The sequence below is a fragment of the Stigmatopora nigra genome, chromosome 6 (genome assembly GCF_051989575.1).
Source record: "Stigmatopora nigra isolate UIUO_SnigA chromosome 6, RoL_Snig_1.1, whole genome shotgun sequence".
Lineage (NCBI taxonomy): Eukaryota > Metazoa > Chordata > Actinopteri > Syngnathiformes > Syngnathidae > Stigmatopora > Stigmatopora nigra.
Window position 1 is genome coordinate 4,802,175 of NC_135513.1, and position 24,683 is coordinate 4,826,857.

At 38.7% G+C, this 24,683-nt stretch overlaps 1 protein-coding gene across 21 annotated transcripts; it reads right to left on the reverse strand.

The window, feature by feature from the left end:
• Positions 1-749: 749 nt before the first annotated feature.
• On the reverse strand, positions 750-24,332 carry rbm47 (RNA binding motif protein 47). Of its 21 annotated transcripts, none has more exons than XM_077718611.1 (8): positions 24,210-24,233; positions 21,838-22,017; positions 7,255-8,122; positions 6,845-7,172; positions 6,498-6,521; positions 5,699-5,908; positions 4,025-4,212; positions 750-3,341 (listed from the first exon to the last, which is right to left on the reverse strand). In XM_077718611.1, the coding sequence occupies exons 3-8, from the start codon at positions 8,089-8,091 to the stop codon at positions 3,093-3,095; spliced, it is 1,836 nt and encodes a 611-aa protein (XP_077574737.1). In that variant the 5' UTR covers positions 8,092-8,122; positions 21,838-22,017; positions 24,210-24,233; the 3' UTR covers positions 750-3,092. The 21 variants fall into 21 exon arrangements, with proteins under 21 accessions (XP_077574737.1, XP_077574736.1, XP_077574750.1 ...); XM_077718610.1 differs by lacking the exon at positions 24,210-24,233 and adding an exon at positions 22,494-22,655 and having other exon boundaries at positions 21,838-22,014; XM_077718624.1 differs by lacking the exon at positions 24,210-24,233 and adding an exon at positions 22,494-22,646 and having other exon boundaries at positions 5,792-5,905.
• Between the last annotated feature and the right edge of the window lie 351 nt (positions 24,333-24,683).

Here is a 24,683-nt window from a genome sequence, read left to right on the forward strand (position 1 = left end):
CGCCTTTCAAAAGAAACACCAACTACAATGACATCTAGTGGTCACTAGATGGGATCATTGTCAAAAAAATCTGCATCAGAAACGACATTTAGAAAAATCCACATTCTTTAAATTTTCTTTAACATTAGTACTATATATTTATACAGGTGTATGTATATATGCACGACTTTACAGTATAAAGATTCAACCCAAGTTGACAAGGTAAAAAAATTAAAATATAACATGCCAGTTTTCTGGGAATTATATTCCTGTCTCAACCTTTAACAATCGGAGTGTTTTCTTGTGGTTTTCCTTGTTAACACAAGAGTGTGGTGTCAGCTGACAGGTGGTGGCATTGTTAAAGAACTCCATGCCCTCTTTGCACTTTTTGTTTTGCATAATTTGCCCTATTTCTGTTCCTAAATCCTCCCTCAAATGTGTGGTGGGGTGCAGCATGTTTCTAGAGCAAAGTTGACCCACCGCAGTGGAGTTTATGAAACATCCGTCTCAGCACTTGATAATAGTTGCTGTACTAAGTAAGTCAAGGATGTGTGTCCATTCACTAAGGTTAGGTCAAAGTCCTCTACCTTGCAAAACATTTATAACTCACACTCCCATTCCTCCATAAAAGAAAATCTATAATGATGATTTTAAAGATTAAAGTGTCTAGCTTTAGAAGAAATTGTACCTTTATTGTTCTATTATTACTGAAGTTTTCTTTCGCAAATGGAATATATGATTTGGATCATATACCAAGAAGTGACACGTCATTTCTTTTGACAATGTTTTTATTCATCTATTTCTTACTATAAATATAACAAAGCAGGAAAATGTATTTAAAATACAACCCCTTAGATAGAAGTCAGTCTTCATAGGTCTACAAAGGTAAAGCATTTTGGCAATAAGGCACATAATAAGTGAGTTTTGTACTGTAATGTTGCTTCACACCACTTTGCAATGTTTTAAAGTAGGTGAAATGTAAGCTAATGAAAGAACAGCAGCAGTTTGGAGTGAAAGGCAGAAGCACAAATTGACTTTGGTCAAACAGATAAACTTTTTTTTTTTACGACTGTTGGGCCATATTTGTTTGTTTGTTTCTTTCTTTCTTTTTTTTTGTCTTGTCCAAGGTGAAAACGCCAGTTTACTTATCATAAAAACACTGCAAAGTTGTTTTGCCATGTTATCAAATGAAGCATAAAGACCTCACAACACCAAATCTAGTTTAAAAAAAAGAGTAAAAAATGAGGAAAAAACCCATCATGCTTAATATAATAACTTTTAAAACTATCAGACACTTTGGTAAGGAAAAGAAAAACCTTTTTTTTTACTCAAACTTGAAACAATGCTAAACAATGTTAATAAAGTTTTCAAATATATTAGACCTGTCTTTCTCACTTCATACACAACACATGTCATGCATATATTAATTACATATATCCTGATGTTTTGTCATCATACAAGAAAAATAATAAAAGTACTTGTCAACAGTTGTGAAGTTTTCAAATGGGGAGTTTTTTTTCCTTTCTACTGTATGCCCTGCTTCTACTATTAAAAATAGTAAGGTGGAAACCAAATTCAATATCTGTATAAAAAAAAAAACTACTTTAAAAACAAACATCCGTGAAGAAAATGCCATGTTCTCTCCTTTTTCTTTTTGTTAAGCAAATCTTTCATGCCTGAAAAATTGAATAGAATTAAATGACCTCCAGTTGTTTCCATCTTAATATCAAACATGCATTTTCCTTTGAATAATGCCAATTAAAACATAACTGTAACCACAGAAAACTGACATTGGAACCGTCAAGTAACCTGTGCCTATCACTTCATCGTTTGCCATAGTTTAAAGAAATGAAAAGAATGTTGTTGTATGGGGGAGGTAGCCTTGTCACGTTGCCCCAATACAGCAACATGACAAATTCATCAGACGTGTGAGTCATTCCAAGTTCAAGCCCTTCAAGGATCTTTCCACTTATTGTGGAAGGCACAGTGGAAGATTTTAAAACGAGAAAAAAAAAGCCCTGTGTGGCATAAAAAGTAAGGCACTGAGGCGAGGCCTCTTTTTAATATCCTCAGACTGGAGTGTTTTTTACAGAAAGCTTAGTTAGAAAATATCCACTAATGTCTCTATATGTATGTTCACCTTTAAAAAGTCCCCCAAAATAATGTTAAAAAGACAATATAAAAGAGAAACATTCAGTCTTTCAGTTCCGCTTTTGAGAAAATGATGTATATAATCTTACCAGTTCTTTTATATCACACATGTAGCGATCATTCTTTATCTGCACCCCCCGAAAAAAAAACACCTACTGGGAACATTTCATCAAATAACCCAAGAAGTGTGTTCAAATTGTTCAAGCATAGCCACCAAAATAAGCTTTAAAAACCTTCATCAAAACCGCAATAGCAAAAATCCAGCTAAATGAACCAAACAAGTACCAAATAGCAATGTTTGAAGCATAAAGATCAGCAATGGACGGACACCATCGTCTGCAGTGGCTGACAAGAAAAGAATAATAAAAGAAAGTATTGGTGGGAAGGACGGGGTTAAAACATTCATTAGTATATATGCAAAACAGTTGGCTTCAGTGGTATCCTCTTCGCAATTCAGCAGTTCTCAACTTTTCTTCGTCCACATAGACAATCTTCATCCCCTAAAATACAAAGCTCCACCTAAAGAAATGGAACTTTAAATATATACTTCTCTCCATAAATACTTGAGTGTACCTTCGGGGTTTTGTTGCGAATAGCAATCGGATGTTGAGGGTATTGGGGCCTGGGCTCAAAGACAATCTGTCGTTGTTTTGTTAGTTTTGATCGCAGTTAAGAGAAGTAAACGCTCTCTCCAAAAGCAAAAAAAAACCTCTTCTAAGTTGTATCAAATGTGTCTTTTAATTTGCCATTGTTGGAGGCTAAACAAAGGCCTTAAAGAGGGGCGTGTTGTTTCAACTTGTCTTTTCTTGAAGTGTCACTCGCACTTTGGGTGTGCTTGGAGCTTCCCCAAGTCTACAGGTATACTTACTTTTAATGCACACTGTCGAGAAGTTACAGTGGTGGATCAGTCACAGGCAGAATAACGCAGGTGTTTTACTTCATGGAGGCTGCGTCACCACACATCAATACTGGTAGATGTCGTGGATTGGCAGCTGGAAGGCCGTCGCCGGGAAGGCCTGAGGGACGGCGTATCCGGCGTAGCCTCCGTATGCCGCGGCTGCGACTGCTGCGTTTTTCTGCAGGGCGGCAAGAGCGGCCGTATTGGCCGCATAGTTTGTGATGGGAACATATCCGCCGCTGTACAGGCCACCCGCTGCTTGGATGCGTGGGACATTGTGGGCCATGGCATAGACGGGAGTGATTGGACGACCCTGGTGGATAAAGGGGAAAGATGATGAAGGTGAATCTTATTTGGGGCATGTCATTGCAAAACAAATAACTGATCGATATTGAGATAAAAAGTGTTTAAATAGAAGAAAATGAAGAAATAAAAATCACTAAACATTCAAATGTCATATTTCTTAAACTGATATCAAAATTTCTTTACCATCTTCCACATTCTAAACTCCTGAAAATGCCCGAGTCTAATTGCACAATTATTTTCTCTTCTTTCAAATATATTATCCTCTGATTGGTCTATTCTTCAGTAATGGGATACTGGGTATCAAATCAACACTAACCGTGATTGGTTTAATAAAGGGTGACTTTTCTAAGAATTTTGAAGGTACCCTTGTGAGGATAACGGTTCAGAAAGTGAATGAATAAAACGGTTTCATTAAGACGATTTGAGTATAAAATGATAAAATTAATCAGAAACCAAGATCAAATAAACTTTAAATAACAATATTAAAATGGAGAACAACTGGCTAAACAGACATCTGATAAGACATTTAGAAGCCTTTGCCAATTGACGTCAGGTACAAATCAAATTACATCACACAAATTATTTGCCTATCAATTACAGAGAACTAAATGTGAATTATGCACTATTGTTTCCCAAAAGAAAAAAAAACAATTATATCTTTTGAAGAGAGACATGTGCGCCAATGCATACCTGAAAAGGAGGAGGAGTGGAGACAGGCAGAACCGTAGCGGCGGCAGCAGGCGCGGTATGTTCCGGGTGTTGCATAGCCAGAGGGTTGATAAGGTGCTCCACTGTGTGCACCTTGCCCTCCTCCATGAGCTTGGCAGCGGGGGCCGTACTAAATACCGGGTACTGCCCAGCCAGAGTGGGCAACGCCACTGAAAATGGACAGAAACGTGAGTGACGGTTTTGAGTGGAAGAAAGAAGGACACAATATGATATGATGTATCATCTACCTAACAGTAGAAGACCAGCACATTCAATACATCCACCCATGCTCAAAATGGTACACTGATTAGAACAGAATATGATAAAGAGATGAGAACAAATGATTGTGATTTTGAAAAGCAGCTGAAGGACAGAATGGATGTTAGAAGGGAAGAATGCGATTAGATGGTAGAGATTGAATGGGACTTGGGTCTAGATGAGGAAAATTGAAGTCCATTATGATCCTCAACTCCAGACTAAAATTAAGTTTTAGTTTCTTTTTTTTAAACGGGCAACACCAATTAACAGAGTTTCCAATTAAGACAAACACAGGGGTCAAGGACAAAAGCACTGTTCAGGATTTCACCTCCAATTGCCATCATAAAATTAGTATCAATGAATTCCCGCTCTTGGTGACTATTCAAGGAAATGCACTACATTACATTGCATTTCAAAAGTGTCCTATTTTAGACTTATGACCTCAGAAGTAATTAAAATCTGGAGAACGGAAACAATAACCCAACACTTTCCTACCACATGAAAGCAGAAGAAAAAACATATACTGTAGTAATAAAGTGAGGGAAAAAAATATTATTTCGAAGGTTTTTAGTGTAATATGCATGGTACAGTTTTTGACTGAAGTTTTTGATTGGTGATACACATAATGAGGACAATTAAGTAAGAGTTTTCTCCCTTAAATACAAAAATCATATAGTTTGAGTCTGATTAGTTCTAAACGTACCATTCATGCAAAAACTGGTGTTTCAAAGGAAAGCTCATAGGAGCAAAGTTTTAAACACACATTTGTTATATTCATGTTCAGAAAGACAACAGCACCAATTAAATGACCTTTTAATCCCTGTGGCCAATTGACATGAGTTGGGAAATGGCAAGTACATTTGTTTACTTATCCAATCATGCAGTAAATAAAAATAAACTGTGAAATTGAAAGCATAGTTTCTGTCAAGACGTTTCATTGTCAAGTTGTCTTTTTTTTTTTTTTAAATCTAACTGGCGTAACCGGTTCTGATTGATTGTTTGATGCGATTTGGCATTAAAGATTCACTTGATTGCAAAACATGCACAACCATTATTGTCGAGAGAAGTAAATCAACCCTTTTACTTTGAAGGCTGGTACTGAATGACTTTCAAAATAATGTTGTTATCTGTCTGAGCATTCCATAGCAGATTTTTCTTTTCTATATTAGCATCAAATAGCAGTTTTCTAGTGAGGATTAGTCATTATTTTCATTTAGGAAAAGGTTATTGACAGCACACAAAAGAGTTGTTAAAGAAATACAAGAAACGACCATTAGAATCATTTCCTGTACTCTTATACAGGAAAAGTGCATGGAAAAGAAAAGTTTTGTAAGAAAGGGTTTAGTAAAGGCTTTTGAGATGGGTGAGGGTAGGGATGGCTAAGTCTATCTCACTGACTTGTGCCTGGTTTGATGGCAACTGGGTTGACGGAGGCAGCAAGCTCCAGACTGGGCATCAGTTCATAGGACTTTTCGGGCAGCTTGGTCTTACCCTCATGGTAGCGGCTGTAGATGCCACGACCAGCAGAGTAACCCCCCAGGTATGATCCCCGGGGACCAGGGGTACGGTTACCTGTGGCAGCGCGACCACGACCTCGCACAGTACCTGCTTAAATACAATGGGTCATCGGATTACTTAGTGGGTAGTGGATTGGGACGTTTTCTTGTTGTTGTTGTTGTTGTTGTTTTTGTTAATTGTTTGATAGTTTAAAGTGGCAAGATAAAGATGGGTTTGCAAATTTTGATGCAAAATGAATAATGTCAGTAATTTGGGTTGGAATTCTGTTTTAATTCAGTCATTATGAGTCAAGTGAACATTGTTCAGAGTCAAATTGAGTTCAGGCTTTGGATAGAATTAAGCGTGGCAGGCCAATTATTGATGACTTAATTCATTTGAGTGCTGTTTTTTAAAAAAAAGTCCATTCTTTTCTTTCTTAGCAAATGAATATCGGTTCCAAATATTGGTCATCGGCCTCTTGGACCACGATTAAATCAATGTGGGCCCTAAAAATGAGACATTGAAAAAAATATCTAATCAGTGCTCTATGATGTTTTCTGCCATGTTGCAGATATTCAGCCGTGATATGTCGGAAGGAGACAGCGCAGCAGGAAAGGGATGGTGTTAGAAAATGTATAGTTTGTCACATAGCAAGAAGGCTCATTGTTCATTGGGAAAATAAGTAGAAATGAGCAATTACCATTGTTCTGTATCAATGAGGTTCCTTTGGAGAGAAAACCAAAACACAATGATTGTTGAAAGTCAGATAGATTTTCCTGCTTCCACCATATTCAATCATCAAAGATAACGGGATTAACATTCATGAGGTCAACACTCTCTTGTTGACTTAATTAGAAGGCCGGACCTTCACCCATATTCAGGTAGTAGTATCTTGATCAAGATTAAGCCTCTCTTCATTTTAATTGTACTCATCGGCGACTTTACATGATTAGTTTTAGCGGTAAAAAATTGAACGAAGCGTTTCTGGACTGACTAATATTTAAAATGAATAAGAAATGGATTTCTGACAAAAAAAAGCCTTCTAACCTTTCACAAAGTAGTCCCTGTTGGGTCCGATAAGTGTGTTGTAGGGATAACCGTAGTAGGCCAATGTGTAAGGGTCACACTGGTAGACGTAGCTTTGTTGTGGAGCTTCTGGAGCAGCAGGTACACCTTTTGAGGCTTTCTGGCGAGAGTACTGCTCTTTGTCAACTGGCTTGGCAAGTGTAACCTCAACACAGGAGCCCTCCACCTCCGTTCCATTCAGGTGGTCCATAGCCAGGACAGCATCGTCACGGGATGTGAAGTGAACAAAGGCATAGTCGCGGATTTTTTTCACGCGTTCTACGCAACCTGGGTTCCATTGACTAAACACCTGGTTGAAAAAGAAAATACTGCAGTTATTGTTACGGAAAAAAGGCACAGGTCTTCCGTCGTGACTGTTAAGGCAACGTTACCTGCTTAATCGTTTCCTCGCTCGTCTCCATCATCAGATTCCTAACGTAGAGTATTTTAACCGTCTCCATGACGTCTTCGTCCACGTCAATTTCTGGTTCTGCCCAGTCCACTGCAATCTGGTGTCCCCACAACTGAATACGACCCGGCATTAGTTTCCTGCGGGCCATGGCGGCTGCACGGTGCGACTCATACTCTACGAAGGCAAAGCCGCGGTTCTTCATCTTGTCCGCCACGCTGGCGTAAACGATGACATCCAGCACACCCTCGGTCACCTTGGAAACCTCTTCTAGAATTTCCTCACGCTTTTTGGTTTTTGGGATACCGCCAATGAAAAGACGGCAGTTGTCCACCGAGGAGCAGACCCCGAGGAGTCTCCCGGGACGGACTTCGTAGTTGTTGAGCTCCCGCACGGCTCTCTTTGCCTCGTGTTTCTCAGCGTACATTACGAAGGCGTAACCTCGGTTCTTCCCGTCAAAGTCCATCATCAGGCGCATCTCGTAGATGCGTCCCACGGACTCAAACACGGGAACCAGTTCATCCTCGTAGACATCTCTTGGGATCTTGCCTACGAAGATCTCACATCCTCTTGGTGGAGCTTGGCTGTTCCAACCTGGAGGAGGGCCGTATTTACGTTGTCCATTCTCTTGGACCATACCATAACCTGTGCGCTCCATTAAGGCCATCAGTGCAGCTTCATTGGGTGTTCCCGCAACACCGTCTGGGATGTTCATCTGTCCGAGGAGAGCGTGTTGGGTGACACCGGTGGATTTGCAAGGTTTGGAAGGGGCGGTATTGTTATTCATAGTTGAAGATGAAGCAGGATCTTCGGCTGTCATTCTGACAAAAACATCCAATTAGATCTGTGGCCTAAAAAGGGCAGAGATATTGGTAAAAAATACATTTGAAAACCATGGAAACATTTAAACTATAGTTGAGTATACTTTTTCAAAAAAACTTTACATTTTTTATAGTTGGCGTTGTTGGTGACTTTGAACATAAAGTGCATCAGGATTTTGAAGGCAGCGCAAAGTTGACCGCAAGTGTTATGAAATTTCGCAGTTGCAGCCTTGCTTTCACTTCCAAATATTAAGTTCATATTTTGAGCAAAACCCATATTTCCTCATTCATCTAAAAGACGAGCAGCACAAGCGTACGTACCCCTTAAAGTGTATGTAAAGAACCCCGCTTATTGGTCTTAAAGGGGTCATGATGCTCTAGTCTCCATTAAGGCAAAATGGCCACTTTCAGTATAGACATTGCCTGTTCAAGAGTAGAATGATGCTGCACAGAAAATGAGAGCCAAATGTGTCTGAAACGATTAGAAACCTAGACAATAGGTCGTAACAATCATCTATAATACACGAGCTGCTTCACACTATCAGTAGCTTTACAACCTTGTTTTGTTCAGTTCCGAGGACTCTTTTCTAATCTCTGACCCCTATAAGAGAGGGTGGCAAGTCATAAACTCTTAAACTTTCGTTCAAGGTTCACTGAGGTCAACTTTGTCACATGTTCACTGTAGGTGAAGTGTGGAGGACACTATCAATTTGACATTTACTGTATCTTGATACATATTTGTTTGACTCACCAAAGCTGCATGAAAAAAAATTGATATTAAGCTTCCTGCTCAATAAGAATCTAATACTTTGCAACGTGTGGTCTCTTTATAAATACATATTGTACATTTATAGAAAAAATAAATGGAATAATCAGCTTTCCAAGTGTAAACCTCTTATTTCTTAACACTGGTGGCATTCAAAAGCGAACAATTGACAGTTTTAAACCTCTAATCACCACAATGTGAGGCAAACAATCATTCCAGACTGCATGTGTGACGGTGTGTTATGCTTTTTTTTCGATTGATTGGACTTTTTATGAAGCGAGTGTGTTGCCAACGGAAAAAAAAACAAAACAAAAACTCCAGCTAACAACCTTGAGAACATTTAACCTGACCCACTCACTTGCTACAAATTACCAATTTAATAAAAAGGCATAAGATAAAGCTTATAAAATAGTATTTTTTGGTAAATGCAATAATGTAGCTTTGTGATTACAGTTATTTTGTAACTTTCCAATCTTTAATAAGCAAAATGAGGTCAAATGACATTATTTGACCATTTTATTGACCTGCTCCTTTCTTTCTTGATAAGTGAGTAAGTTTTACAAGACTAACAAACAATAGCCAATTGTATTTAGTCAATTAAGTCAAAAGGAAAGACCCCCATGCAGACAGTGTGGATCGTTGACATTAGTCTTAAAACAATCATGACTCACAATGCGCGTGCGCATTTGTGTACGCGTGTTTGTGTTGGGTCAGCGGTCCAACAGGTAGATGATTAACTTAAGACCACAAACTCCAGCCTTAAGGCAAACGTGAGCTTTACTCTTGAGCTAAAAGGCAAAGAGCAACGACCAAGTTAAAAACCCAACATAATTTCCTTTTTCAATAATCAGATTTCGACACATAAACAAGATGTCAAACCTTTAAAAAGACTCATTCAAAAACTACCTTGGTTAACATTTGTAAAATGTAAAAAGACATAAGACGTAATAGGATATTCTGTCATGTTAAAGAGTCCTTGCAATCGTTTTAAAAAATCAGCCACACGTTTATAATTGATGGAGGCACCTGACTCCTAGTGTATTGACAACCTTTTATAGAGCACTACATTGTTTTATGGATGCAGAAAAGCCTTTTATGAGCATCCTCTGGAATAAGATGTAAACCTGCTTTTATCTCATAAACTATTACTAACGCATGATTACTCACAATATAGGGATAAACTCTAAAGTATGTCCTGTACTGTAGAATTATTCTTTCTTAGAATCTTGAAAATGTATTTTCTTCAAATGTGAATATGTTATTTCTTGCAATAATACAGGAGAAATGTGACTGAGAATGCCAGAGAATCAGAATTGTATTGTTATGAAATTGTTGATTTACATGCCTTCTTCATCTAGAAAAACAACCTTAACTATGGGCATCCCAGCGTAATGAAACATCTTAAAAAATGTTGATATAATATATAAGCCAGTATTTGCAGGAAATGGACTCCCTTAAAAGGAGGAAGACAAATCCCAAATTGTGTGCATCTAAAATTATTGTCTCCATTTTACTAAGTGGTTTAAGAAATTCTCTTTTCCATTGCCGATCCAAGCCATCCAATCACGTGGCAGCAAACGAACATTGACCCATTCGCTGCCATCCCTCCCAAATCAAATGGTTTGGACGATGTCTATGGCAGCCAATGAGTTAAATACACTTGTTGGCATCATAGTTCACATGAAACGTATTTATTTTAGGTTTTATTCTAGGATAAACATAATACACGTCTCTATTTACTGCATAAAGCAAATATTGTGAACACAATAAGACATCCAAAGAGTAGCAATATTACTTCTTGTTTTCTATTAAAACTTGATAGATCCTTATTAACCTTGAAGTACCAACATGCCAACTCCTTTAACATACATAGACATATTTTCACATATCCTCAAGTGACAAGAGTTCATATTTCTTTTCTGGGTTTGTCAAACTGAAGTGCTGATATGCTCAGGGGAGGAAATGAGAGGGATAAAGAAGAAGGGAGGATAGCTACCAGTGTTTCTTGACAGCACTCCACCACCGCTGCGCCTTCTGCTCTAAGAAGTGCTGGTCCACCTCCATGAGAGACAGGTACAGGGGGGCACTGAGCACACACTAACACACATGGGCCGGCCTATGCACACACACTTTAAGGTTGAGCGCCTATCGGGGTGGAGCTTGAAGAGAAAAGATGCTCGATGGGAAATGCAGTTGTCTTTTCTGCTTAGAGATGCAGAAAAGGAACAGTGGAAAATAACAGGAAGCTTGAAGAAACATCCTCGTGTTATAGGGGGGGATTTTGTGGGATGATTTCTAGTTTAAGGACCCCCACCACCGTCTTGGTGACTGTCTTATTTTAAGCAAACATCACACACACACACACACACACACACACACACACACACACACACACACACACACACACACACACACACACACACACACACACACACACACACACACACACACACACACACACACACACCTTCCTGGGCAGCAAAGAGAGCAAAGTCCCAGATGAGAGGACTTGACTCGCTCTCGTAGTTTCTGTCTGGAAAAGTGCCCTTAAGCAAAGGATAAGAGGGAGTAAAGGACAAAATGGAGCGGATGAAGGGAAATCAAGAGAGCGAGATTAAAGTCTCAGTGTGTGTGGCCAACAGTTTGCTTGAGTATCAGCTGCTATTGAAACTAGCTCCACTCCTTAACGACCGGGAACACACCGATAAGGAAGTCTAAATAGCACCAAGGAAAGAAGAAGAAAAAAAAGACAGGGAAATTCCTTCACGTGGCTTAAAATTTTTAAAAAAATGACTTACACTTTTGACTCTGTTTGCATGGAATAGGAGGTTAACCGATTCAATCAAATTGACTGCCAACATAAATCAATCAAAATGAAGACATTGATCAATTGTTCAATTGTTGAGGAGAAGGGAGGACTGGTGAAAATTAACACAATCAATGGTTAAGTATTTAGAGTACTTTTTAGTGCTCTGGTATGAGTCCAACTCACACTTTTCTAACTTTAACTTTGTCGTGAAAAGACTTTTTAAAATGACATTTTAGCATAGTTTAACATCAATTGAAGTATGATTGAGTGCTAATCATCCCAGGTCAAATGAATTGGCCAAAGTGTTAAGCTTAAAAACAAAAAGCTTTGACTCCAAAGATCGTGTCCATTAATAATTCATTTGGGGAACTGTACGTCTTTAAATAAAATCGGACAACAGGTTAAACCAAGTTACGGTTGTCACTCTGTTACTACTTTCTTCTTCATTGAGGCCACACACAGAAACACACACAGAAACACACACAGAAACACACACAGAAACACACACAGAAACACACACAAACACACACATACACACACACAGGAATCTGCCAAGCAGACAAAAAGGCAGGAATAAAGTCAGCAATAAAAGAGTGCTGGTAATCAGTATCTTGGCCTCTGAACCAGTTTGGTTCTGCAAGTCATCCATGAAAGTAAATAAGTAGCGTGTCACATGCGCAGAGGTCACGGAGAACGACGTGACCTGCGAGAGTGCCGTGTTTCGGCTCAAGTTGGACTTTCCAGGAAGTATTTCCTCCCAGTTGTATGCAGACATTGGGGAAAAAAGCTTTAAATGTTCAAAAAAAGACCATTTCTTGTTGTGATTTCAGACCCATCCAAAAAGAGTGAACTTAGCCCAACAGTATTAATGAGAGATGACGATGCGGTCCAAAAGACTCAAAAGACGAAGAGACATTTTGTGTCTTTTAAGGCGAGTGAGCAAGTCAAACAATGAATTTAATGGAGAAGGAAGAACTGTGGCTAACCCTTGAGGGAACTTAGTATGACGTCCTTAAAGTGGAGGTTAACACAGTACGTCTGTCAACACGTGACAGCGCTCCAGAAAGACAGCAAGCCGGTTACAGTCACACTGATAATTCAGTCATGTAACTGGCTTTTAACCGTCCCTGCAGATTTTGCCTTTTTGTGAAAGAATGCAAGGGTATCCCCAGATTGGGACACTTACAAAACTATCATTAGTAGATAGTGATCAGAAAGATGCAAGCAGGTGGGACGTGCACTATTTTTGCGTTTAAACTAATTTTTTCTCCATTATTAGAGGGCTGAGAAAATTCCATATTTGCATACTTATGTATTCATTAATACTGGCTGATGTCTGTACCTTTAAACAAATGCCCCTTGACTTACAGTCATTTCATTTATTGGGTTATATTTACCTTATTTCCCGGACTATAAGTGGTATTTTTTTTTCATAGCTTGGCTATGTTTTCTTTTCTCTCTGACCTCTGACAGTCTTTTATTTTATTTCATTTTTATTAAGGCAACAGTTATCTGAAAAACTGTCCAGTTATCACTTATTGAGCCAGTTGTCCATTTTACTATTTTAATTTTATTTGTTTGTTATTGGTTTCTGATCCAATAAAAAAAAAATGGCCTTCCAAATATTTTACTTATTATACTCCAGTGTGACATATATATACTTTTCCTCTCCATTGTATATTCTTTGGCTAGAGCAACTTGTAATCCCATAAATACTTTAGTGTTATCTCCAAAACTAACACAATTCCTTTTGTTCAAATTTGCAGTTTGGATTAAATTTTAAGGGCATATAGAAAGCACATATGCCCATCCCGGTATTAAAAGGACCAGCCGTGTAAAGTACTATGACACACATCATTTAACCATCATTCCTCCAGCTCACTCAAGCTAATAAATGTGAGCAGTGGAAAGTTATCTTGCGAAATAACGTATAGGACTGCGACACGTGTGTCATAAACTGTTTCTTCGCAATCTCACCAGGGCTCCCGTGGGGTTGGGAAAAAAACTTGAAAAGCGAAGGTGGCCTGAAGAATTTCAGGTCAGATGGAGTGTGTGTGACTGCCCGCAGCCCGTTCCCACCTCATCGCCAAGGGATGATTCCAGTTCATTTACCCCAAGGGCCCCCCCTGCCTCCCGGGTACTCAAAAACATAGCAATGAAACTGTAGACTGGAGACAAAAAGTTAAAAACAAAGTTTTTGGATGGTAAGTCGAGGCACTGCTTGAACCTTGATGCTAAGCTTTTGAAGGGGAAGACAACAGCTAGTATAAATGAGTATTTTATGTTGTAAAATGTGTTAGAATTTGAGTATATCCTTTATAGTAACGTAGGTATAATGCAAAGGTATAGCAGGTTGTTTGGGACTTTTCATTGTCACTTTCTTTTTATTAAGATTTGAATTATTTGCCTATAATTTGGTTTTCAATAGTTTTTAAAGTGGATTTGTTAGTTGTTGTTTCTTCAAATTAATACTTTTAGTTTAGTCTGTCTTAAAAAAAACATGATTAAAGAGATAACTCGCATGTAAACTCTAAATTCTCCATATCTGTGCATAAAACATTGTACAATATACTATTGACATCATAAGTAGAATGGACAATGCGGGATACTGATGGCTTAAATAGTGATGCTATTAAAAATGTCTGCTATAACTTATATTAGTCGCATCGAAGAAATACTGGTGTTTATTTACATTTTCTCCACTACTTCACAAAATTAAAAGAATAATTATTTGTTTATTCAATGTATTAACCATTGACATCATGAAGGCCAATCCATTTTGACTTGAAAGGCTGGCAGGGATCCCTTTCAGTCAATCTGGATTGGACGTCTGTCACTAACCATGCCACTGTAGCACCAGCATTCACTACTGTCGCGTACCACTATAACCAGTCATCACAAAGAACTGTTTTCATGCCATGTTTGCGTTTCGCTTAAATGCAGATTAAACAGTTTCACACCCACACACAGTTAAGAAGCGACCTTTAGTGGGGTAAAAGTCCACAAACCCTATGATGAAGAACTTGTCATAACCTCATGAGCAATTGTATCATTTTCAACCACCACCCTAAAAACACACACTCACTTTTTTTTTTTTAGTTTCCTCGTGCCACTCTACTGGCTTCACTGGTTTTATTATAAAGGACACAATGACCTTCAATTCAATTCATCATTATTTCGATGTGTTCTGCTTTGAAATACTGACTGACAAGCAACAAAAAGGGGAAGTCCGATGACCAATAGTCAATGCAGTGTAACTTGGAAACGACATACATACTTGATACAAATGCAAAATACAAAGAGTGGTTAAAAAAAATCATTTGAAAGTAGTTACTATGTTGCAGAAAAATGTTATGAATAGAAAAGACGGGCAGGTGAAAGCCACCACTGTACCTGTGGGCCATACTGAAGAAAACAGGTGGTCGAAGTTGCAGTTTGGTCTTGATTTAGTTGATAATGGACAGAGAAAGAGAGAGATGAAATGAAGCAGATCGGCTCCCTGCCTGCTTGCTTCTGGCAGTATGAATGTCGAGGTAAGAAAAGGTGCTTTTGTGTTTACACATTCTCAATGGGCAGCCGAGAGAGAGAGGTGGGGCCGTTCAATGCAGGTAACCCCCCCTCTAAGCAAGACACACACACTAGCAGTACCACCTATTTATTCTCTTTAACCTCTCCCTCAGAAGATAAGAAATGAGACAAAGCAGAGGGCAAGGCATAAAGGGCAGAGGGTGTGACAAGAAAATGAGTGGAAGTAATCAGGATAAAGCTTGTCAGAGAGTTTGGAGATGTGTTGGCGGCTCTTTCGAGCACACGTGCTTTCTTGAGGGGAAGCGATCATGTCACTGATCAAGGGAAATTGATAAAGGTGTTTCCGTGTGTCTTCAAATAGTTGAAATCACAACCAAAAGTTTTCAAAATGAAGGTAAATGTTGTGCAAATATCCAGGAAGTGCATCAAACCTTGCTTCTGTTCTTGAGCAAATTTTTCAGGAATTTGAGATTTTTTACGACTTTTGTGCTGGATTACATTTTGAGGCAAAGCATTGAATAATATTATCATCTTTTACTAATGCCATCTTGTTAAAATGTAGTTTTTCATTCAAATGTTTGAGGAGTTATGCAACAAAATTGTCAAAAAAGATTGATTCATAATTTTATATTGCTTACACTGTGATTGGCTGGTCACCAAGTCACCCGGTGCTCATATTTGGCTGGGTTTAACTTTCAATGGAATTTAGAACAACCCTCATGGACGGCCAATTGTTTTGTCCTTAGCCATTTTTAGTGTGTTTTGGCTTTCACACAGGGAAGAACATTTCTTTTCTTGTAAACCCTCAAAGCCCTAAAATTTAATTAAAATACGCACTATATAGTGTACTTCATCAACCCTTATTGACACATTTTTTTCGTAATGTTTTTTTTCTCTTTTTAAACGCTTAAAATTCTTAACAAAAGCCCACCCCAACCTTTTCTAAGTTTCAATAAGTATTTTTGCTCATTCCGGTTTTGCCACTTTCAAACGATTACACTGAGTAACGCGTCCAACTGAAAAATATTCAGTAGCTGAAGTTAACATTGGACTATGCACCAACAAGGCTTATCCCGAAGTCCACTTCTCGGATTTGGATCATTCATTGACAACAGCGTTCACTTCAAAACCTGTCGAATATTCTGCCATTTTTCCTCATTCACTTTTATAAATGGAACCGTCTACTGTACAGACTCAACACGTTACATTCCACACATTTTCATGTGAGATACAAAAGGAATGTTTAGATGTTTAAACGCATCTTGAACAGTCCTTAGCGGACAAGATCAACATTGTTATCACATGAGCGGCAATTGCCATTGTACAAGTGACACATTAACCAATGCATGTGTTAATGAAGGACAAGTCATCACTCATTCTCCATTTTTGGTTGGCACCCTCAAAAACAAACACACACACAGTGCAAAGTTTACAAACACACATAACCCGTGGTCTCGTCAACATGTTGAAATACGGAGCGAAGGCCGCGCAAAGACTCCTTTATGACTTAAGTAATGCAGGACAGCCCAAGTCAGACATGAAATACGCATTCAGTGTACAAAGTGACAGCCGACGCAAGTATTTTTACACAGGTTGTACGAGGTGATAACTATCACACATGGGGGAACTGGCCATTCAGGTTTGCTGTGACCCCACACAAGAGGTTGAAAAGAATTGCACTTTGCAAATGACTCGACATAGACAGTGTTATTTGATGAATATTGCCATTGAGAGGTTTTTTTACATTCAAATAGTGAATTTCTAACATCACAATCATATTAAAATAGATTAAAAAGAGCCTCTTTGGTTATTACCTATTCTATCAGGAAAAAAAGAGCAATTTATAGTTTGGAAAATACAACAAATAAAGTTCAATGCACACATTTTCACTTCAAAAACTCCTTTACCTCAATTTCCCTTGAGATTATTATTTATAAAATCAGAAGAACTCATCATAGATATCTAAATATACCATAATTATTCAATTATACAATATGACCAGCTGGCTCCGGCCTCAATCATGTAAATGTTTATATATATTTTGTAAATGCTCATGTCATTACATTAAATGGTAACACTCAAACTAAGTTAGCTTGAATTACAAATGAATGATCATTAAATAATAATTAGTTGCAAAAACACACTTGTGCAAGATTTTTTTTAAAATAAGGATAATTACTCAGGATGTCTGTGTGAGTGTGTGTGTGTGTGTGTGTGCATATGGAGATTTAAAAGATGCTGCTGATACTAAAAAGGCATTGTCAGTAAAACAACACTTCCCAAAAGGGAAACGTGTGTTCAGTTGTAACACTTCCTCATTGAAAAATTTCACCCCACATCCTGAAACAAGAGTCAGCCAATCCCACTGTCCCGCTTTCGTATCAATAACAAAAAAAGACTGACACACACACATACACACAGGGGTTACCATTCGCCCCCTCCACACTGATGTGAATTGTGTCCTCTTTCGCCTACTCTTTTGTCAGCTGACACTCCAGTCATGTGCCTTGTGGCCAACCAATAGAAGATCATGTACAGAAAGTCCTCAAGGTCAAGGACAATGTGAAAGGTTCTAGGAATTTGAAAACTCAGACAAAGCATCAAGTCGAATAAACGCAGATGACTCGTCTGACCACCGAGCAAACAACCGCTGATGCGTCAATACGGGTGACCGTCATGTGATAGTCAGAAACTACAAGACAACAAAACCTGAGCTGACGCGACATGATGGCGGCATTGTTTGGGTAACATCCTCCCAAATCTAAGAGGGTAAAATGCAGTTCATTTGATACCTTGACACACAAATATTTTACATGAATTGCACCTAACTTACTGGCCTTAGGATCCTTCTACTATTTTTTTTAGGTAAATTTAATTGGACAAATTTGCATTTAATTGGCAGAGTGTTCCAAGTTAAGCTCATTACGCCTTCCCCGTGAGTTGAATGCCACTTTTAATAATCCCCTGAGAATGGAAGCTCATGATTTGATGCGCGGTTACAACATGTCTTTGTATTTGAGAGGTGATTTGTTCTTTTCTCACAAAGTTACACCCACAAATGCATACTCTGCCAAAGCGGGAAGAATGAAAATAAGCCGCTTGGATTGTAATGGTAACACCCACTAAATACAGATTCCTTAACACACCATGGGGAAACTGCTGAGCAGTGTCACGAAATAGGGATTTTATGACAAGAAAGAAAAAGTGGAAAAACTGTTGAACCTGTTCTTCATCTTGTTGAGCGCCTTTTGAAAGTCTCCCAAGGTTGGAGCAAATGTCGTAAAATTGTCAAAGTATCTGCTCAAAGAACGTTGTAGGGTTAATATTATTTTCTTTTCACTCGATTGGGTAACTGCAACAATAATGCAAAATGTATCACAAATATGTCTCCTGGCTAGTTCTTAATGATTTTAAAGCAGGCTCCAATTTTGACACATTGTTGCTTGTAGGGGTAAAACAGATGCTTAAAGGCATTACCAAAACCATTATATTTTCTCAGACCAAACAGAGCTGTTAAACAAGACGATCAACTTCTTCCACCAATTGTTTCCAGCACTAAGTTTTGTGTCACAAAGCACACACCTCTGTTGCCCAGCAACCAAGATGACGGAGGATATTAAATCATGAACATAACGTACTGTAGCTACTCAATATGCGAAAAGTGCACCACACTCTTTAACTTTGGTCTCAATAGTCTTCTTTTGGGAAAGTTATTCAGTAGGAAGACATTTATAATGATGGTTTGGATTTCCAAGGAAAATAAGCGTTAATAAATAGCAATATTCTTTGTTTTCTATGGCCAAACTTTTGTTTGCAAGTCAAACTGTGATGACAAATGCAACTGTAGAAACCCTAATTGATATTGTTTTTATTTTCTTTAATGAAGTGAGCACAGGTTTGATGTCACTTGGGTTGAAGCATGAGGCTCACAGTACATAGGTTTATAAGCAAAGTGTACTAGAATATAATGCTATCTGCACAATCACATGATCCCACACCTGGAACTCAGACAACTATCCCATTGTAGACTATGTAGCAACAGGTATGCTAGTAATCAGGTGCATTGTGTGAGTGTGCATGTGTGAGAAAAAATTTTTGTCCTCTCTATACAATATATATACTTCATATATATATACTCTATATATACACACACACACACACACACATATATATATATATATATATATATATATATATATATATATATATATATATATATATATATATATATATATATATATATATATATATATATATACACATATACATATATATATATATATATATATACACATATACATATATATACTATATATATACTATATATATATACATATATATATACACATATACATATATATACAAATATATACATGTATACATGCATACACACAACAGTAAAAAAAACAGAGCATGGTATTTCAGAGAGTGTTCAGGAGCAGAGAGGATTTTCAGCTGTGTCACTACACACAGGTGGCCTGGGTTACGCATGAGGGTCAAAGGGCAGACGATGCAAGATGGGAGCGCGCAGGGAGAAGGACTGTTGTTGCAGCCTTCACACTAGGGTGGATGTCACCTGTTCACACATGCGCAAACCGCAGCATTCACAGCAAGTATAATTTGATGTTTATGACAAACTGGATGGAAGAGAATATTCAAAGGGTCCATATTCTCCTCCCAACTGGACTTTAAGCAAAAGCAAAAGTAAACAAAACACAATTTGAATACTATAATGATAAAAAACAAATCTTAAATAATTATTTTTCTTCCTCATATGGGTAAATGACTGTCAAACATGCTTTTGACATAAAATCCGATGGGAAAATGTATTCATTCAGCTTTATTCTCAAAGCTACATCACACTGGTGTCTAATACTCGTTTGAACATTAGAGCCACTGAGAGAGGTTAGGAGGGCGGGGGTCCGACAGAGGGGAAAGAATGCCCCCATTGTGCTTTCCAGGTATGTGTGTGTGTGTGTGTGTGTGTGTGTGTGTGTGTGTGTGTGTGTGTGTGTGTGTGTGTGTGTGTGTGTGTGTGTGTGTGTGTGTGTGTGTGTGTGTGTGTGTTTGTCACAAACAGAGAGAACAGTGCTGAGGAAAGATCAGATCTTGGAGCTAATTTAATCAACAACACAATAGTACCAACAAGTTCCTTCCTTCAAAGTCACACTTCTGGTTTAATGGGCAACTTTTGCAGGAGTCTTAATGGATTAGATTTAAGGCTTTGTCACAATCACACACACACATGCATAGGAGACTTAGTGTTCTGTGACCAATTGTGAACATGATTTGTCATGTGACAGCCATGTGACACACAGATGTCATGATAATTCCGTTTGAGATTGTTTTAACTATAAATACTATTAGTGCATCCATCATACATAGATAGCCATGTGTCTTATAGAAGGAACTTCTCTTATTTTGATCCTGAAACAGGATATGACTCAATGACAATTGTTGATAAGACTGAATTCCCTTCTTGAATGTCCCTTTTCGAAATCCAGTCCAAAGAGATATGAACTCCCTTTTGCAATTGCCCCCTAAATAATCAGTCTTCAGGTCTGACCAGTACTTCGACACAACTGCCACGACACACCTCAAACACGTACACGCACGCACCTTAAACTTTCAACTATTGACAGTACTCACAAGGAAGCCGGCCTTATTTCGGGATGGTGGACAGACGTGTTTAACAGCTCAATAGACAATAGGAAGTGGGAGCTACTTTTTATTTTAAGTTTCAGCCTGAAATTCTACAAAAGTGTAATGAGACTAAAAGCTTTGCATTGAGATGTGAAAGAAAATGAATGTTTTTTTCAGGAGTTCATTTTATATTTGAGTATAAATTGAATTTTTCTATTTCATTTAGGATAACATGATCTATTTCCCCTTCAAATTATTTGAATAAATAAGGAATAAAGAACAAAGTTTAAATAGAAAAAACTATTAAAGTGTCATTATGTGTTGTTTACATTTTATGACGGCAACAGATGTCCAATCATTATCACTGCCAATGTATATACACGTATAATATTTCTATCAATGCTAGCAAATATGTCAATTTCTGTTCTTTTGAGGCTTTAAATGTTTGCAAAATGGCTACAATTAAAAAATAAAAAATATTCAAATCTTAGTGTATAAGCTACAGCTTTACCATAGTTTAAAGCAGAGTAGTATTACTTAAAAAAAATGTGATGGAAAGTAAAAAGGCAAGATGAACCTGACATAAGAACATCTCAAGAAAACCACTCATTAACATCATTTAATCAGCTTTACAGACGCCATCCAACGTCCTAATGACCTTCGCCAACGACTCAAGTGTGGCCCATCACTTTGACAAGCCATGCCAAACAAGCCAATCTCGTTTGTCCATCAACAAAATAGCCAAGGCTAAAGTGGCGCCCTGCTTAACCAGCTTTGGAAAAACACAAGCACAAAGATGACTAGACAAGACCTTAATACAAATAAACACAGTCACTCTCCATAACCTTGTAGTGAAGGTTAAAGCTGCAGCTGGGTCAATGCGAACACTTAACCAGCTGAAGAAATGCCCTTCTAGATACCCACTGCGTCGTCCACTTCTATCAAGCAGGTGAAAAAACAGCCAAGTCTCAAAAACCATCATCCCCATGTGACACCAACCTGAAAGATGACGGGATGTATGGTCTCGTCTACTTTTCCTTTTCGTCTTTTTCCCAACCGTGCGGGTTCACGCTCTCATTTTCCCGTCCTTGGAGTTTTCAGGCCGGCTGTCAAGTTCTCCTGTCTTCAATGACAGGCCCCCCACCAACACCAGGTAGGACAATCAGTTCTCAAGCACTGCTAACATACAAAGCACACACAAAAGTGTCGAATAAGAGGACAAGCCAAAAGTTTCTGTTCCTCTTTTGGGTATTTTTTTTGAGGATAGTGACTCAGATCGTCTGTTTCCCTTTGCTTCAGTCACAGCAACGCTCGTTGTAGACGCAACAGCAGGAGACGAGAAGAAAAAGAAGGGGCTATTACAACCCACATGGTCTTCAAACAGAGGAGAGAGGGAGTACAGAAGGTGAAGGAGGGCGGGATGGATGGAGGGAGTAAAGGCAGCAGTAATTAATGAGCCTGTACCTGACTCTCATTGACATAAGCCCCACATTCCTCAGAACTGAGAAGGGAGGGGGGTGCCAAGCAAAAAAAAAACAGGGGCAATAGTTCCAGCACACTTAATGAACCCCAGGAACCCAATCAGAAGACCTTTCCACTAGCAAAAGGCACTCATAGAAAAGAGGAAAAGTTCCATACAGCAAACCATCACTGACCCGTGGCTCCAGCATTCAGGTGGATGTCACATAAGCGAACATCATGGCGCCGTCCATCAGTTTTGCGCTGGCCTTTTCAATCCTTCTTTCTCTTTCTCCTTTCTACTCTGCACCTGTGTACGGTGTACACACTGGCTGCTTCAGAAAAGTCACCAAACCAGAATAGGATTGGCCAAACCCCCAACACAGCTCCCTCCCTTCCTTCACTGCTATCACTCCGGATGGGAAATGCTATCCTTGTGTGCCAATCTTTGTCCTAGTGTGTGTGCGGGCTAAACGGCAAAAACCTGAATCGCAGTCACCGGGGCAACATTCCACCTAAGGGCCACGTACCTTTTAGTTCAACTCGTGCGTAATGTTGTTTGCTCCAGGTGAGTTTTACACACACTGACTGATGTTTACAGTCGCCCAGCTCAGCACCACATGCTGTCTTTATGCTATGGAGTTCCCTCCCGTGACGTAGAACCTGCTCTAACGATAACTTTCACAGAATATGGACTCACGTACTATCACGTTTCTCACCCTGTTGTGATCCCAGGGAGAAGATGGCTGCCGAGGACGGTGGGGGGGGTGGAATGGGAAAAAATCTCACGTGTGCCGTTTTTCTTGCTTTTCTGGGGTTTTTCAAGATTTGGAAAGGCAAGTAATGCAATGATGAAAGGCGCTCGTATTGAGTCCAATCATGGGAGGCTTTATAATAATGGCAAATATATTCTTGTCCAAAGAATCAATATCATATCGACCTGAAATTTGTGATTTGAGATAATCCATGATGCATTTAAATTAATGTGAATGTAAAGGATCAATCAATAGCCTCATCTTTAAAAAGGAATGGTTTTCATTAAAAGACTTGAAACAAAAAGTAAAATTAAATCACTATTCTATTAAAAAAATGCTTTAGGCAAGGTTCAACTTGTGTTAAATGTGTACATGACTTTAACATAGGCAAATATCATAATGTTCTTCAAAAGTTCTATTTTGTTCAGTCATTAAATTGGCAATTTAGACCCCTTGTTCAAACAATCAATCAACTCGATGAATTAACCAATATAATGTTTTTAAATATGTGGCCATGTTAAAAAGAGTGGATTTTCATGGTCTGGAACTCTCTTGATCTCACATTTGACTGAAATTGAACTCCCCAGGATTGAACCCTTGATCTCAGAACTGTAAGGCGGTCACCCTAAACACCCTCCAACATGCTGCCCTGTTTTAAGCAAATTTCATTATTTCATTTGTATTGTATATATATATTTATTCCACCCCATTTTTTCTCTGAAGAAATTATATGACTACACTGGGCCAGTAAATTACAAAGCAAACTACTGTCCTTTTTAGTGGAACCTTACAATTGAAAATGAAAACTTTAACAGGTATTCTTCTCATAACCTTTGAATACATTGTTCCTGCACAATATGCTTGGTTTTCTGTAACAAGGAGCCAGCAAATAATGAGCTAAAAAGACACTTGTCAACATAAACCTTGTTGCCACTAATATCCTACCAGCGTCTTAATGTATAACTATCTCTTATAAAACAATCCTAACATCAAACTTGTTCTCTGCTTTCCGCCTGTCATTCATATGCATTTTCTTCATCACTTCCGCACCCATTATTTAATCTCCCCATAGTGCGTGTTTGATCATGCAGAGTAGTTTCGACACACCGCACACAAGCACCCCCCTAACTAACATTCGACCGAGTGATTTCCACTTACCTGAAAATCACACAGACGTCGGGCGGGGCCATGTACTTCCTTCTTCCTTCTTGCAAGCTCTTCGCAAACACCTTGTTGTCATGGACACCAGGCCAGGCAGAGCAGCTCAGTGAAACAACACGACTGACAATAGAGAGAGAGAGAGAGAAGCTGGTTTTCGTTTCAGAACAGCAAAGCATGTACACATATATAGTATCCACAAACCTTGAGCCCAGTAGGGAACTTGTGTGAATAAGGAAACTGAGATTGAGTCAGAGGCGCTCACACAGAGAAGTAACGTTTCAACAGAGTGGCTGAACTCTGCTGGAAGGAGGCTGAGGCCGTTGGATGTGTTGCTCAATGCTCAAATGCTTTCTTAACACATATTTACTTAAGACGTCGATGAGGCCTGACCCAAAATAAAATTGCACAAGCCCAAGAGTAAAAATACTATATTTATACCGTGACTAGTAGGCAACTACAGTCCCTCCCAAA